The sequence below is a fragment of the Oncorhynchus tshawytscha genome, linkage group LG18 (genome assembly GCF_018296145.1).
Source record: "Oncorhynchus tshawytscha isolate Ot180627B linkage group LG18, Otsh_v2.0, whole genome shotgun sequence".
Taxonomy (NCBI): domain Eukaryota; kingdom Metazoa; phylum Chordata; class Actinopteri; order Salmoniformes; family Salmonidae; genus Oncorhynchus; species Oncorhynchus tshawytscha.
The window spans coordinates 32,362,953-32,376,401 of NC_056446.1; the positions used below are offsets into that span (position 1 = coordinate 32,362,953).

The window sequence follows — 13,449 nt, forward strand, 5'->3', positions numbered from 1 at the left end:
ATAAACATGAAATAAACAGCCAGCCAGCGAACAGGTGGGAGATCCAAACAACTCTTTTTATTACAGCAATTCAAACATACTGAAACACCCAACACCATCACTCACAAGCTTACAAGCCTTGAATTAGTATTATTAGCCTATGGCCATTCGTTCGGCAGTACGATTGCCTTGGTCCACATAAACTTCACACAGCATAAACTGAACTCACACAGCATGCTCATTCATGAAGACTTTTGATTAGACCCAGCAGCAAGATGAATATAGACCTTAGCGGCGGGATCTTTGTCATATAAAAACAAAAATAATCATCCAAAAAGTGTTTTATTGCAGTAAAAAACACCCTAAAAGACAGAGGAAGATAGGGCTTGAAGTTACAGTGCATTAAAACCTGGCCTTGCCCTCAGCAATGGGTGCGGCACGGAAAGGCAGCTACATTTTCAAAGGTGTACTCTTCACTGAACAGGATAAAATAACGACATACTGTAAGGGTGACTTCATGTCTTTGAATGTCATTCCTTTGAAACAGGATCTATTACTATGACAGAGAGGTGAGGGGATGATTGATTATATTGTTAGAGGCTATAGGCTCCCACAGCAAGTAGACATGGCACACCTTAGGGCAGAGACCATCAGCATATGGGCCCACCGAGACTTGGCAGCAAGTCACAGGCCTCACACCGTGTGTGTGTGTGTGTGTGTGTGTGTGTGTGTGTGTGTGTGTGTGTGTGTGTGTGTGTGTGTGTGTGTGTGTGTGTGTGTGTGTGTGTGTGTGTGTGTGTGTGTGTGTGTGTGTGTGTGTGTGTGTGTGTGTGTGTGTGTGTGTGTGTGTGTGTGTGTGTGTGTGTGTGTGTGTGTGTGTGTGTGTGTGTGTGTGTGTGTGTGTGTGTGTGTGTGTGTGTGCGTGCGTGCATTTTCATTCACTGGCAGACAGACAGACAAGGTCATATTCTCATTTCACAGCGAGTCTTTTCCCCTTGAGTCTTGAGTGAATTACCATCTCTTTGTCCCTGCTGGCTGGACTGGGTGACCAGACAAAGCACACATTGGAGCAAAGCCCTGGTCCTGCTGTAAACAGCTGTAGCCCTGGTCCTGTTGTAAACAGCTTCAGCCCTGGTCCTGCTGTAAACAGCCTTAGCCCTGGTCCTGCTGTAAACAGCCTTAGCCCTGGTCCTGTTGTAAACAGCCTTAGCCCTGGTCCTGTTGTAAACAGCTGTAGCCCTGGTCCTGCTGTAAACAGCATTAGCCCTGGTCCTGTTGTAAACAGCCTTAGCCCTGGTCCTGTTGTAAACAGCTGTAGCCCTGGTCCTGCTGTAAACAGCATTAGCCCTGGTCCTGTTGTAAACAGCCTTAGCCCTGGTCCTGCTGTAAACAGCCTTAGCCCTGGTCCTGTTGTAAACAGCCTTAGCCCTGGTCCTGTTGTAAACAGCTGTAGCCCTGGTCCTGCTGTAAACAGCATTAGCCCTGGTCCTGCTGTAAACAGCCTTAGCCCTGGTCCTATTGTAAACAGCCTTAGCCCTGGACCTGTTGTAAACAGCTGTAGCCCTGGTCCTGTTGTAAACAGCTGTAGCCCTGGTCCTGTTGTAAACAGCTGTAGCCCTGGTCCTGTTGTAAACAGCCTTAGCCCTGGTCCTGTTATAAACAGCCTTAGCCCTGGTCCTGTTGTAAACAGCCGTATCCCTGGTCCTGTTGTAAACAGCCGTAGCCCTGGTCCTGCTGTAAACAGCCTTAGCCCTGGTCCTGCTGTAAACAGCCTTAGCCCTGGTCTTGCTGTAAACAGCCTTAGCCCTGGTCCTGTTGTAAACAGCCTTAGCCCTGGTCCTGCTGTAAACAGCCTTAGCCCTGGTCCTGTTGTAAACAGCCTTAGCCCTGGTCCTGTTGTAAACAGCCTTAGCCCTGGTCCTGTTGTAAACAGCCCCCTGGTCCTGCTGTAAACAGCCTTAGCCCTGGTCATGCTGTAATCAGCCTTAGCCCTGGTCCTGCTGTAAACAGCCTTAGCCCTGGTCCTGCTGTAAACAGCCTTAGCCCTGGTCATGCTGTAATCAGCCTTAGCCCTGGTCCTGTTGTAAACAGCTTTAGCCCTGGTCCTGTTGTAAACAGCCTTAGCCCTGGTCCTGCCGTAAACAGCCTTAGCCCTGGTCATGCTGTAATCAGCCTTAGCCCTGGTCCTGCTGTAAACAGCCTTAGCCCTGGTCCTGCTGTAAACAGCCTTAGCCCTGGTCATGCTGTAATCAGCCTTAGCCCTGGTCCTGCTGTAAACAGCCTTAGCCCTGGTCCTGTTGTAAACAGCCTTAGCCCTGGTCCTGTTGTAAACATCTGTAGCCCTGGTCCTGTTGTAAACAGTTGTAGCCCTGGTCCTGTTGTAAACAGCCTTAGCCCTGGTCCTGTTGTAAACAGCCTTAGCCCTGGTCCTGCTGTAAACAGCCTTAGCCCTGGTCCTGTTGTAAACAGCCTTAGCCCTGGTCCTGCTGTAAACAGCCTTAGCCCTGGTCCTGCTGTAAACAGCCTTAGCCCAGGTCCTGCTGTAAACAGCCTTAGCCCTGGTCCTGCTGTAAACAGCCTTAGCCCTGGTCCTGTTGTAAACAGCCTTAGCCCTGGTCCTGTTGTAAACAGCCTTAGCCCTGGTCCTGTTGTAAACAGCCTTAGCCCTGGTCCTGTTGTAAACAGCCTTAGCCCTGGTCCTGTTGTAAACAGCCTTAGCCCTGGTCCTGTTGTAAACAGCCTTAGCCCTGGTCCTGTTGTAAACAGCCTTAGCCCTGGTCCTGTTGTAAACAGCCTTAGCCCTGGTCCTGTTGTAAACAGCCTGCCCTAAACAGCCTTAGCCCTGGTCCTGTTGTAAACAGCCTTAGCCCTGGTCCTGTTGTAAACAGCCTTAGCCCTGGTCCTGTTGTAAACAGCCTTAGCCCTGGTCCTGCTGTAAACAGCCTTAGCCCTGGTCCTGTTGTAAACAGCCTTAGCCCTGGTCCTGTTGTAAACAGCCTTAGCCCTGGTCCTGTTGTAAACAGCCTTAGCCCTGGTCCTGTTGTAAACAGCCTTAGCCCTGGTCCTGTTGTAAACAGCCTTAGCCCTGGTCCTGTTGTAAACAGCCTTAGCCCTGGTCCTGTGTAAACAGCCTTAGCCCTGGTCCTGTTGTAAACAGCCTTAGCCCTGGTCCTGTTGTAAACAGCCTTAGCCCTGGTCCTGTTGTAAACAGCTGTAGCCCTGGTCCTGTTGTAAACAGCTGTAGCCCTGGTCCTGTTGTAAACAGCCTTAGCCCTGGTCCTGTTGTAAACAGCCTTAGCCCTGGTCCTGTTGTAAACAGCCTTAGCCCTGGTCCTGTTGTAAACAGCCTTAGCCCTGGTCCTGTTGTAAACAGCCTTAGCCCTGGTCCTGTTGTAAACAGCCTTAGCCCTGGTCCTGTTGTAAACAGCCTTAGCCCTGGTCCTGTTGTAAACAGCCTTAGCCCTGGTCCTGTTGTAAACAGCCTTAGCCCTGGTCCTGTTGTAAACAGCCTTAGCCCTGGTCCTGCTGTAAACAGCCTTAGCCCTGGTCCTGTTGTAAACAGCCTTAGCCCTGGTCCTGTTGTAAACAGCCTTAGCCCTGGTCCTGTTGTAAACAGCCTTAGCCCTGGTCCTGTTGTAAACAGCCTTAGCCCTGGTCCTGTTGTAAACAGCCTTAGCCCTGGTCCTGTTGTAAACAGCCTTAGCCCTGGTCCTGTTGTAAACAGCCTTAGCCCTGGTCCTGCTGTAAACAGCCTTAGCCCTGGTCCTGTTGTAAACAGCCTTAGCCCTGGTCCTGCTGTAAACAGCCTTAGCCCTGGTCCTGTTGTAAACAGCCTTAGCCCTGGTCCTGCTGTAAACAGCCTTAGCCCTGGTCCTGCTGTAAACAGCCTTAGCCCTGGTCCTGTTGTAAACAGCCTTAGCCCTGGTCCTGTTGTAAACAGCCTTAGCCCTGGTCCTGCTGTAAACAGCCTTAGCCCTGGTCCTGTGTAAACCCTTAGCCCTGGTCCTGTTGTAAACAGCCTTAGCCCTGGTCCTGTTGTAAACAGCCTTAGCCCTGGTCCTGCTGTAAACAGCCTTAGCCCTGGTCCTGTTGTAAACAGCCTTAGCCCTGGTCCTGCTGTAAACAGCCTTAGCCCTGGTCCTGTTGTAAACAGCCTTAGCCCTGGTCCTGCTGTAAACAGCCTTAGCCCTGGTCCTGCTGTAAACAGCCTTAGCCCTGGTCCTGTTTAGCCCTGGTCCTGCTGTAAACAGCCTTAGCCCTGGTCCTGTTGTAAACAGCCTTAGCCCTGGTCCTGTTGTAAACAGCCTTAGCCCTGGTCCTGTTGTAAACAGCCTTAGCCCTGGTCCTGTTGTAAACAGCCTTAGCCCTGGTCCTGCTGTAAACAGCCTTAGCCCTGGTCCTGTTGTAAACAGCCTTAGCCCTGGTCCTGTTGTAAACAGCCTTAGCCCTGGTCCTGTTGTAAACAGCCTTAGCCCTGGTCCTGTTGTAAACAGCCTTAGCCCTGGTCCTGTTGTAAACAGCCTTAGCCCTCTCCAGGCGCTCTATAAGGAAGGTTAATTAAGGTTAAATAAATAAAAGGAAGCTGTGCAGCAACAGCAACTATCCCAACTGTGAATTTCACAACATGCTGTCGAGTTTCACAAACTGCTGTCCATTGATGTATTGATAAATAAACTATTGCACAATCGCCACTGACAAGGGTGAAAAGTGTAAAAAATTAAAAAAATTAAAAAAATACTCTAAGGTGTCAAAAAACATGAATCTCACAAATATCTTTCGTGCCTAACTCAGCACATTTTGGAGCGTTGGCGTTATGGGTCAATATGCCCAGCTCCAAAATGAGACTGTCCGCCTGTGGTCAGGGCATCGGGGCTGAGAGGGTTTGGAAGACAAGTCCACCTAAAGATGCCATACTTACAGTAATGTGAAAAATGCATGTCATTATCCAGGCCACAGACTAATAGACAATATAGCCACTCAAACCAGACTTTCCTTAGACATTCAAATCGGTTTCTTGATGCTGCTAATCCTTTACCATACGATGGGATGTTCTATCATTCCCTGTAATAAAGTCATAGTAGCTAGGTTATATTATATCAACAGGGATCCCTGTTATCTCCCATTGTGTATATCTCCCCTGCCTTTGGCAAAAGCTGCTTTGCAACACGTTTTATTCCTGCTCTAAGAAAGAACAGGGCAATGTTTCCACTTAGTAATAACAGGTAATACACTCAGAGAGGAAAACTATTTGAATCATGCAATAGTTATATTGACATTGAATTATAAACACTTGGGAATAAATATTGCTTTGGCAGTGCTGTTGATGAAAAAGTTCTGCCTATTGACATCACCTAGGTCTATACAGTAGGCTACATTGTTTCTGTAGAGCTGTTGAAGTGTATAGCCATAGAGGCAAGATAAGAGAAGCCTATCACAATATTACTGTCCTCTGGTAGGAATTACAAATACTGTTCATGAAAATTGACAAATTATTTCATTTATCATTCTTATCAGTCTTTTATCAAACACAACATATTTTGTCCTCAAATGACATTTCTGAGGCCGCTTTAGTGAGTCTCCAAAAATAGGTAAATATTGTTCATTATTCTGTCTCAGGCTGTCTTGGGCAGAGCCAGGACAAATGGAACAAGGGCGCCTTTAGCCTCTACAGGTGCTTTGAGTGCTTCTGCCTCAGGCAAAAACTGTTCATTCTCCTCTTCCACAACAAACTGCAATGTTTGGGACTTGTTCACACAGTAAATAGTGTTGCCAATGACAGCACAGCGAAAGGGCAAGGGGTTGGTCTGCTCCAGGGACGCACTGTCATGCCATATTTTCACCACAGTGTTGTATTTGAACACGTTGACGCCATAGTCACGGTTGACGTCAAACCTGTAGATGAAGTTTTTGAACGCCACCATGTCGGTGGATTTCTTCCTGCTGTTGTTGAACGGGCATTCCTCCCAGTCAGCTCTCCTACTGTCATATCTTAGCAGGCGATAAAAGAGAGAGCCTCCGGATACGAACAGCTCTCCATTACAGGTCGTTGCCTCGTGCGCAACAGCGAACGCCCCTTTTGGTAGCGGCGCCACAGGGCTCCATCTGTCAGTGCGAGGGTCGTATTTCTCCACCGTGAAGAGACACTCCCCTCCGATTGCAAACAGGTACCCGTCCATGGACACCAGTTTGAGCTGAGACCGACCCTGGGTGAGCGGTCGTATTTCGCTCCAGCTGTCAGTGAGAGGGTTGTAGCAGAACACCTTGTCCGAGACCTTGCCTTTGTCGTCCTGCCTTTTGATTCCACCTGCTACGAATAGATAATTGTACATGGTGCATATCCCAGAGCCCTTTGTGTTGATTTCATCCGGCATCTTCGTCAGCACTTTCCAGTCCTTTGTCTCCTCGTTGTAATAGTAAATCACATGGTTCTCCTCCAGGGACACCATCGATAGAGGGCTCTGGGGGCGACTGTTCTCACGGCTTGGAGGTCTGCTCCCGGCGCGGTCATACACCTCGTTGATTTCAGCCACCACCAACGCCCTCTTTCCCTCCATTCTCATAGTGAGAATCAGCTCTCTCTCCCCTCCCGTCAAACGCCCATAGACAGCAGGATCACGCAGTATTTCCAAGAAATTGTCACTCATGTGCTTGTAGGCTTTCTGCTTCAATTCACCGATACATTGCCTTTTGGCTATTGTCAAAATCTCATAGCAGTTCTCAGCGGTAATCTGCTCCGACATTTTATCGACAGCAGCTTGAACTGCGAAAAGAATTTATAACACTTTAGCCCGGGTGACGACCTCTACAATATTAACCTTACTAAATTGCATTCGGTACGAGTAAATGTAATCCACCAATATTGTCAAAGTCTTAAAACTCACCCCCTTTAATCGGCATACGTCTCGGAACTGCCGCGCCTTGAAATAGTCACTTTTCTCAGCCAAAACGGCTTTATGCGCTTCAAGTTTCTTTCCAGACACTTCAATCACTAAATCAGACTTATCTCCAGAAACACAGACGCCGTTCCCATATCCCCATCCTTCCTGCCTTGACTGCGGTGCTTGTAAACAGCTGTAGCCCTGGTCCTGTTGTAAACAGCTGTAGCCCTGGTCCTGTTGTAAACAGCTTCAGCCCTGGTCCTGCTGTAAACAGCCTTAGCCCTGGTCCTGTTGTAAACAGCCTTAGCCCTGGTCCTGATGTAAACAGCCTTAGCCGGGAAACCCCTGTGTAGCTTCTGGGTCGCTCTCTCCCCGCACAGCCGTCTGTCCCACACTGCCTGTCTGTCCGCGCTGATACAAAAGGTGACAGGCGCAGACCTCCCCTCCCTCTGCCCTGCCTGGGAACTCGCTTTATGAATCTAACACTGACCTTTCACAGCTTCACCGCTGACTTAACACACGAGAGATGCGCTCCGTGTTTTCGTGTCGTCATCCAGTTAGAAGAGGGAAAGCCCAAGCTGTGCGCCACGTTCACCTGCGCGCGGCAGTTCTCCTCCACCGCATCGGGCTCTATTGAACAATGCTGCTCTTTGTTGAGATGTGGGGTTGGGGGGTTCTCATTCATGGCTAACCCATGCATTCGATCTTCATTTGCATTTACTGAGCCATTCCTTGGTGGGCTACCATTATAACATCTAAGATCCATGATAGCATTATCCATTTCAACAAGTGGGCTCCCGAGTGGCGCAGCGGTTTTACAGTCCCTGGTTCGAATCCAGGTTGAATCCGGCCGTGATTGGGAGTCTCATAGGGCAGCGCACAATTGGCCCAACGTCGTCCGGGTTTGGCCGGGGGTAGGCCGTCATTGTAAATAAGAATGTGTTCTTAACTGACTTGCCTAGTGAAATAAAAAGTGGTCCATTAGTCTACGTAATACATTGGCCCAAAATTGTTATTCTCTCTGGATCTTTCTTCTAGGGGATATTTCCAATGGAGTCCTGGGTCAGCAAAGCCATTTTGTCTACTTGCCCTTTCTCGTGACAGACAGGGGAGGTGTCAGCATCAGCACTGATTTGGCGCTAATCTTCCACCTCTGGGAATAACAAGACGCACTGCGCACTTTCATTCATTATCGCAACGCACGGGTTTGGGATATATTCATTTTTGTTAATGTTTTAGATAAATCAGACATGTCCAATATTCCAATATTGCTGCAATATATTGATGTAATATAAATTAAGAGATTTTATTGTAATCGCCCCTGAAATATCCCCTTTTAATCCTTCAATCCCTTGGGCTACAGCAAGCAATAATAAGATCTCATTGTATTGTTGTATCTGCTCTCTCCTCGGGTCTGTTATTCCCCCTTTTCATTTGATCAGAGGGAAATAGAAATGAAATTAATTTCCCATGCAGGGACAGAGCCAGAGAATTACGACATGCAAGGAACTGGGGATCAACGACGACAAAATCCTATTGTTTCCTTTGTCCATCTTAATTTCAGGGTTCAACAGGTGCTGGTGCCGTCATCTGTGGAGAGATGTGAGAATTAGAAGCAACAGCATGGAGATATACTAATTTCACTCTTCTAAACACAATTCTAGTTAATTGTTTCTTATGGCTATGCAGCTCAGAGTGACACAATGAAAAATATTTGAGACTGTGCAGGGCTTGCCAAAGGCAAGGTTGATAGGAATCCAGGAAGCTCACAGGGGCGCTCCAGTGATATAAATCCCATGTGTGGATGTGGCTGCATTCACCACTGTATTCTGACTTTTTTTTAAATTATGAATATATCTATATTGATAAATGATCTTTTTGAGATATAAAATGTAATATGGCCCATATCAGAGGATTTGTGTTGATTGTGTAATGACTTATTTGGTGTAACGCTTTTGTGCGCCAATCTGTTCTGAGTGAAGCATAATTTGAAACATGGAAGCACCTCAATAAATAACTAATCACATTTTCAGAACGAACCAACATACTAATTGTAACTAACTAAATAACAAATGCATTAACTACAACATCACAGTAACAAAAATGCAAAGTCAATGTCATACATGCTGACCAGACCGGACGCCAGCATCGCAAAATAAATGTAGAAATCCACGTTATTGCCAATGAGCATCTGGACGCCAAGGGCTTAAATAGAACTCCTTTCTATTTCTGACACAGATCACGCTGAAAGTCCTGCCTTTCCCATCTCCTCATTGGTTTATAGAAGCAGGTACCCACATGCCATCTCCTCATTGGTTATACCCACGTGGGTGATTGAAAGACAAACTTTGTTGCTGGTTGTCTTGGTAATGCAATGAAAGTTTAGATGCGATCACCATATAAGTTCAAAGATGAAAAAGCCTGGAAGGAGGACAGATGATTAGAAACGATTCGGTTGGCCGTTTTATTTGTGGATTAATTGTCAGGTAGAGGTCCTTGTGCATTTCAGGTAAAATAACAACTCAATGTTTATATCCCAGGACAAATTAGCTAGCAACAGCAAGCTAGCTAAATAGGACAAATTAACTTTAGCTAGCAAGTGCAAACTAGCTAGCTAAATTGCCATACATGTTTAATGCTTTTCGACCTGTCCCCAAATTAATGCCATTGGTTCAGAGTTTGTTTTGATATTTTAACCTGCGTATCTTCATCGGGTTTGGTGTGGGGGGGTGGGGCAAAATACATTTATGCACGATAGGAAATGATGGCGCACGGCGCGCAGCCGGTTTGGGTTCCGTGTTAGGCTACTACACTCCCCAGCTGCAAAATGTGATGCGTCTATGCAGTCTGGTTATTTTTGCGTTGCATCACCGTTATAAGGGCTTTACCGATGGCAAGGCCGCTTGAAGAAAGAGCCATTCTAACGCTTCCATCACACCGACAGTGTCGGACAGCATCATCTGGATATGTATGCAACAAAAGTTCAACATTCACCTTCTGCTACCATTTTTGTCAAGCCATCTACGCGTACAGTTTGACGAATATGTTCGAAAATTCCAATGGATGCACCACACCGAACACACTGCAACTGCCTCTGCACAGCAATGCAATGGGCAGGTGTTGGGAAAGTTATCATTAAATGACTGAACAAATCATTTTAAATGGAACTGTAACTAAGTAAAACTTATACTCTGTTTTATTATATCTGATTAACAATATGAGTTCATAAGAAGGGATTGTGAGACACAGACAAGGAGTAATTAAAGTTAATGAACACCATTCCAACTAGGCAGAAACAAATGGGTTGTGGACTGTGTAAACACATAAGGTCGTTAGCCTATGGTTGAACCTACGGAACTGAGCTCTGGGGTTTTTAGATAAGACAGTGAGTGCATTCCTAGGTTTTCTGTTAATTAGAACTGTCAGCTCAGTGGTGATCGATAATGTTGAGGGGTCAAAAGTTACCTGGGAGTGTGTTAGTAAGTTAGAATGAACTTTTCACCTCACTTTGTCCCGGTTGAGAGGAGGAGATTCTGTTAAAACAATGAAATGACGTCATGATCTGTATATAAACTGTTGCTCGTGGTTAAGTGGGAGCGCGCTCCGAGAATAAATTATGTTACCTATTATTGAAAGACTGGTCACCATCTATTTTATGCAAACAAGAATCTTACAAATTCTCATAAAATAGATTAAGGGTTTTCAATTAATGAAAACACATTGGCATCATTAAATTACAGTAACACCAGGTCTCAGTTGTAAATGAGAACTTGTTCTCAACTGGCCTACTTGGTTAAATAAAGGTGAAATAAAATTAAAATGTTGCAAGGCAAACGCAGCATTTCTTTGGAAATGAATGTAATTCTGGTGTACCAAAATGCAAAAACACTGTTGGTGTGATCGAAGTGTTACCTCTAAAAAGTGGACTGTCAGTTTTTTTAATTTAGATTTGATTTGTCACCCTTCAACCTTAATTCCTAGCAACAGAACTTTGAATCCTTTCCAAACCAAATATGAGAAAAGATGTAAAAAATAATAATGCTATTGATTGAAAATGTACCTTGCTCCTAACTCATTTTGTAGATGATGTCATTTAATGTCGGGACAGAAGGTGAGTTGTACACTAAATATCTCTGCAAAGAAGGCTAAAATATGACTAACTTGTTCTATGAATGTAAATCTGTGATATGTTTTTGGAAAAACCTTGCAGAGTACTTATTTACCTTTTTGAACACTATGTTTTTGACATGAAGGATATAATATGTTACTATTGCAATGATAACAAGACCATTGAAATTATTGTGATTTACTTTGTCGAATACTTTATACACAAACCATAATTCCAGATTTCTATACCAAAATTACCAATATTTTTGATTGAATTTAGTAATCTTGTTAAGACATTGTCCCTAGTGAATAACAATAAGAATAACATCTTCCTGAATCATAATTCTATTTTTTCTGAGTGAATAGAATTGCACTAGAATTGTTATATTTTTAAAATTATATTTTACAATATTGTTATATTTTTTAAATTATATTTTTTTAAATATACATATATATATATATATATATATATATATATATATATATATATACATTAAAAACAAAAAACAAAAATTATATAAAAATATATAATTTTAAAAATATAACAATATTGTATGTATTGTATATATATTATTGTATATATATTGTATATATATTGTATGTATTTAGTATTTTCTTGTTTAAACCTGTGTTTTATTTTGTTAGACATGTTTGAGGTAGAAATCTAAGATGTTGATAATTTTGCATAATGATGTTTTTTTTAATGAAGAAAAAAGAACAAAAATGATATTCACTAAAGCCTCCTCCTTTTAATATATTTATTTATTTCACCTTTATTTAACCAGGTAAGCTAGTTGAGAACAAGTTCTCATTTACAACTGCGACCTGGCCAAGATAAAGCAGTGTGAACAGACACCAACACAGAGTTAATCATGGAGTAAACAATCAACAAGAAAAATAAAAAAAGAGTCTATATACATTGTGTGCAAAAGGCATGAGGAGGTAGGCGAATAATTACCATTTAGCAGATTAACACTGGAGTGATAAATGATCAGATGGTCATGTGCAGGTAGAGATACTGGTGTGCAAAAGAGCAGAAAAGTAAATAAATAAAAACAGTATGGGGATGAGGTAGGTAAATTGGGTGGGCTATTTACCAATGGACTATGGTACAGCTGCAGCGATCGGTTAGCTGCTCAGATAGCAGATGTTTAAAGTTGGTGAGGGAGATAAAAGTCTCCAACTTCAACGATTTTTGCAATTCGTTCCAGTCACAGGCAGCAGAGAACTGGAAGGAAAGGTGGCCAAATAAGCTGTTGTTTTATTAACCCTTCACAGAAGTGGTTAACCAACAACACAGTTTTAAGAAATTAGATTTAAGAAAATATTTACTATACTAAAGTAAATCTAGAGTAAAAAAAAAAAGTAACACAATAAAATAACAATAATGAGGCTAAATAAAGGGGGTACCAAATCAAATCAAATTTATTTATATAGCCCTTCGTACATCAGCTGATATCTCAAAGTGCTGTACAGAAACCCAGCCTAAAACCCCAAACAGCAAGCAATGCAGGTGTAGAAGCACGGTGGCTAGGAAAAACTCCCTAGAAAGGCCAAAACCTAGGAAGAAACCTAGAGAGGAACCAGGCTATGTGGGGTGGCCAGTCCTCTTCTGGCTGTGCCGGGTGGAGATTATAACAGAACATGGCCAAGATGTTCAAATGTTCAAAATGACCAGCATGGTCGTATAATAATAAGGCAGAACAGTTGAAACTGGAGCAGCAGCACGGTCAGATGGACTGGGGACAGCAAGGAGTCATCATGTCAGGTAGTCCTGGGGCATGGTCCTAGGGCTCAGGTCCTCCGAGAGAGAAAAAAAGAGAGAATTAGAGAGAGCATATGTGGGGTGGCCAGTCCTCTTCTGGCTGTGCCGGGTGGAGATTATAACAGAACATGGCCAAGATGTTCAAATGTTCATAAATGATCAGCATGTTCGAATAATAATAATCCTGGGGCATGGTCCTAGGGCTCAGGTCCTCCGAGAGAGAGAAGGAGAGAATTAGAGAACGCACACTTAGATTCACACAGGACACCGAATAGGACAGGATAAGTACTCCAGATATAACAAACTGACCCTAGCCCCCGACACAAACTACTGCAGCATAAATACTGGAGGCTGAGATAGACTACCAGTATCCAGTCGATGTGCTGGTGGTACAGGTTAGTTGACAAACTACTGCAGCCTTGTGTTATTATATGAGGGCTGTAATAAGAAAAGAGCAGTGTGGGGTTGGATAGCTAAACAAAAACGTATACATCAGATTCACACAGTGCATATATCCAGTTAATCCAACTCAATATTGAAGGCACCTAAAATGGAACAGTGGCATTGAAATTTCAGAGGAAGTAGGTCTACAATATAAAGGGATAAACATGCTTTGGCATTTTCATAATCCCCTTCTGCCAAACGCCTAATTTCTTATCTCTAACTGAGAAGGTAAGTGTGCATTGAATAATCCCAATGGTAATAGAAAGTAGAACAACC

General features: G+C 44.1%; 1 protein-coding gene across 1 annotated transcript; it reads right to left on the minus strand.

Annotated features, from left to right (window-relative positions):
* Positions 1-4,433: 4,433 nt before the first annotated feature.
* LOC112217995 (kelch repeat and BTB domain-containing protein 11-like) lies at positions 4,434-7,400 on the minus strand. The gene is made up of 2 exons (XM_042300953.1): positions 6,861-7,400; positions 4,434-6,739 (listed from the first exon to the last, which is right to left on the minus strand). The coding sequence occupies exons 1-2, from the start codon at positions 6,874-6,876 to the stop codon at positions 5,592-5,594; spliced, it is 1,164 nt and encodes a 387-aa protein (XP_042156887.1). The 5' UTR covers positions 6,877-7,400; the 3' UTR covers positions 4,434-5,591.
* Positions 7,401-13,449: the final 6,049 nt, after the last annotated feature.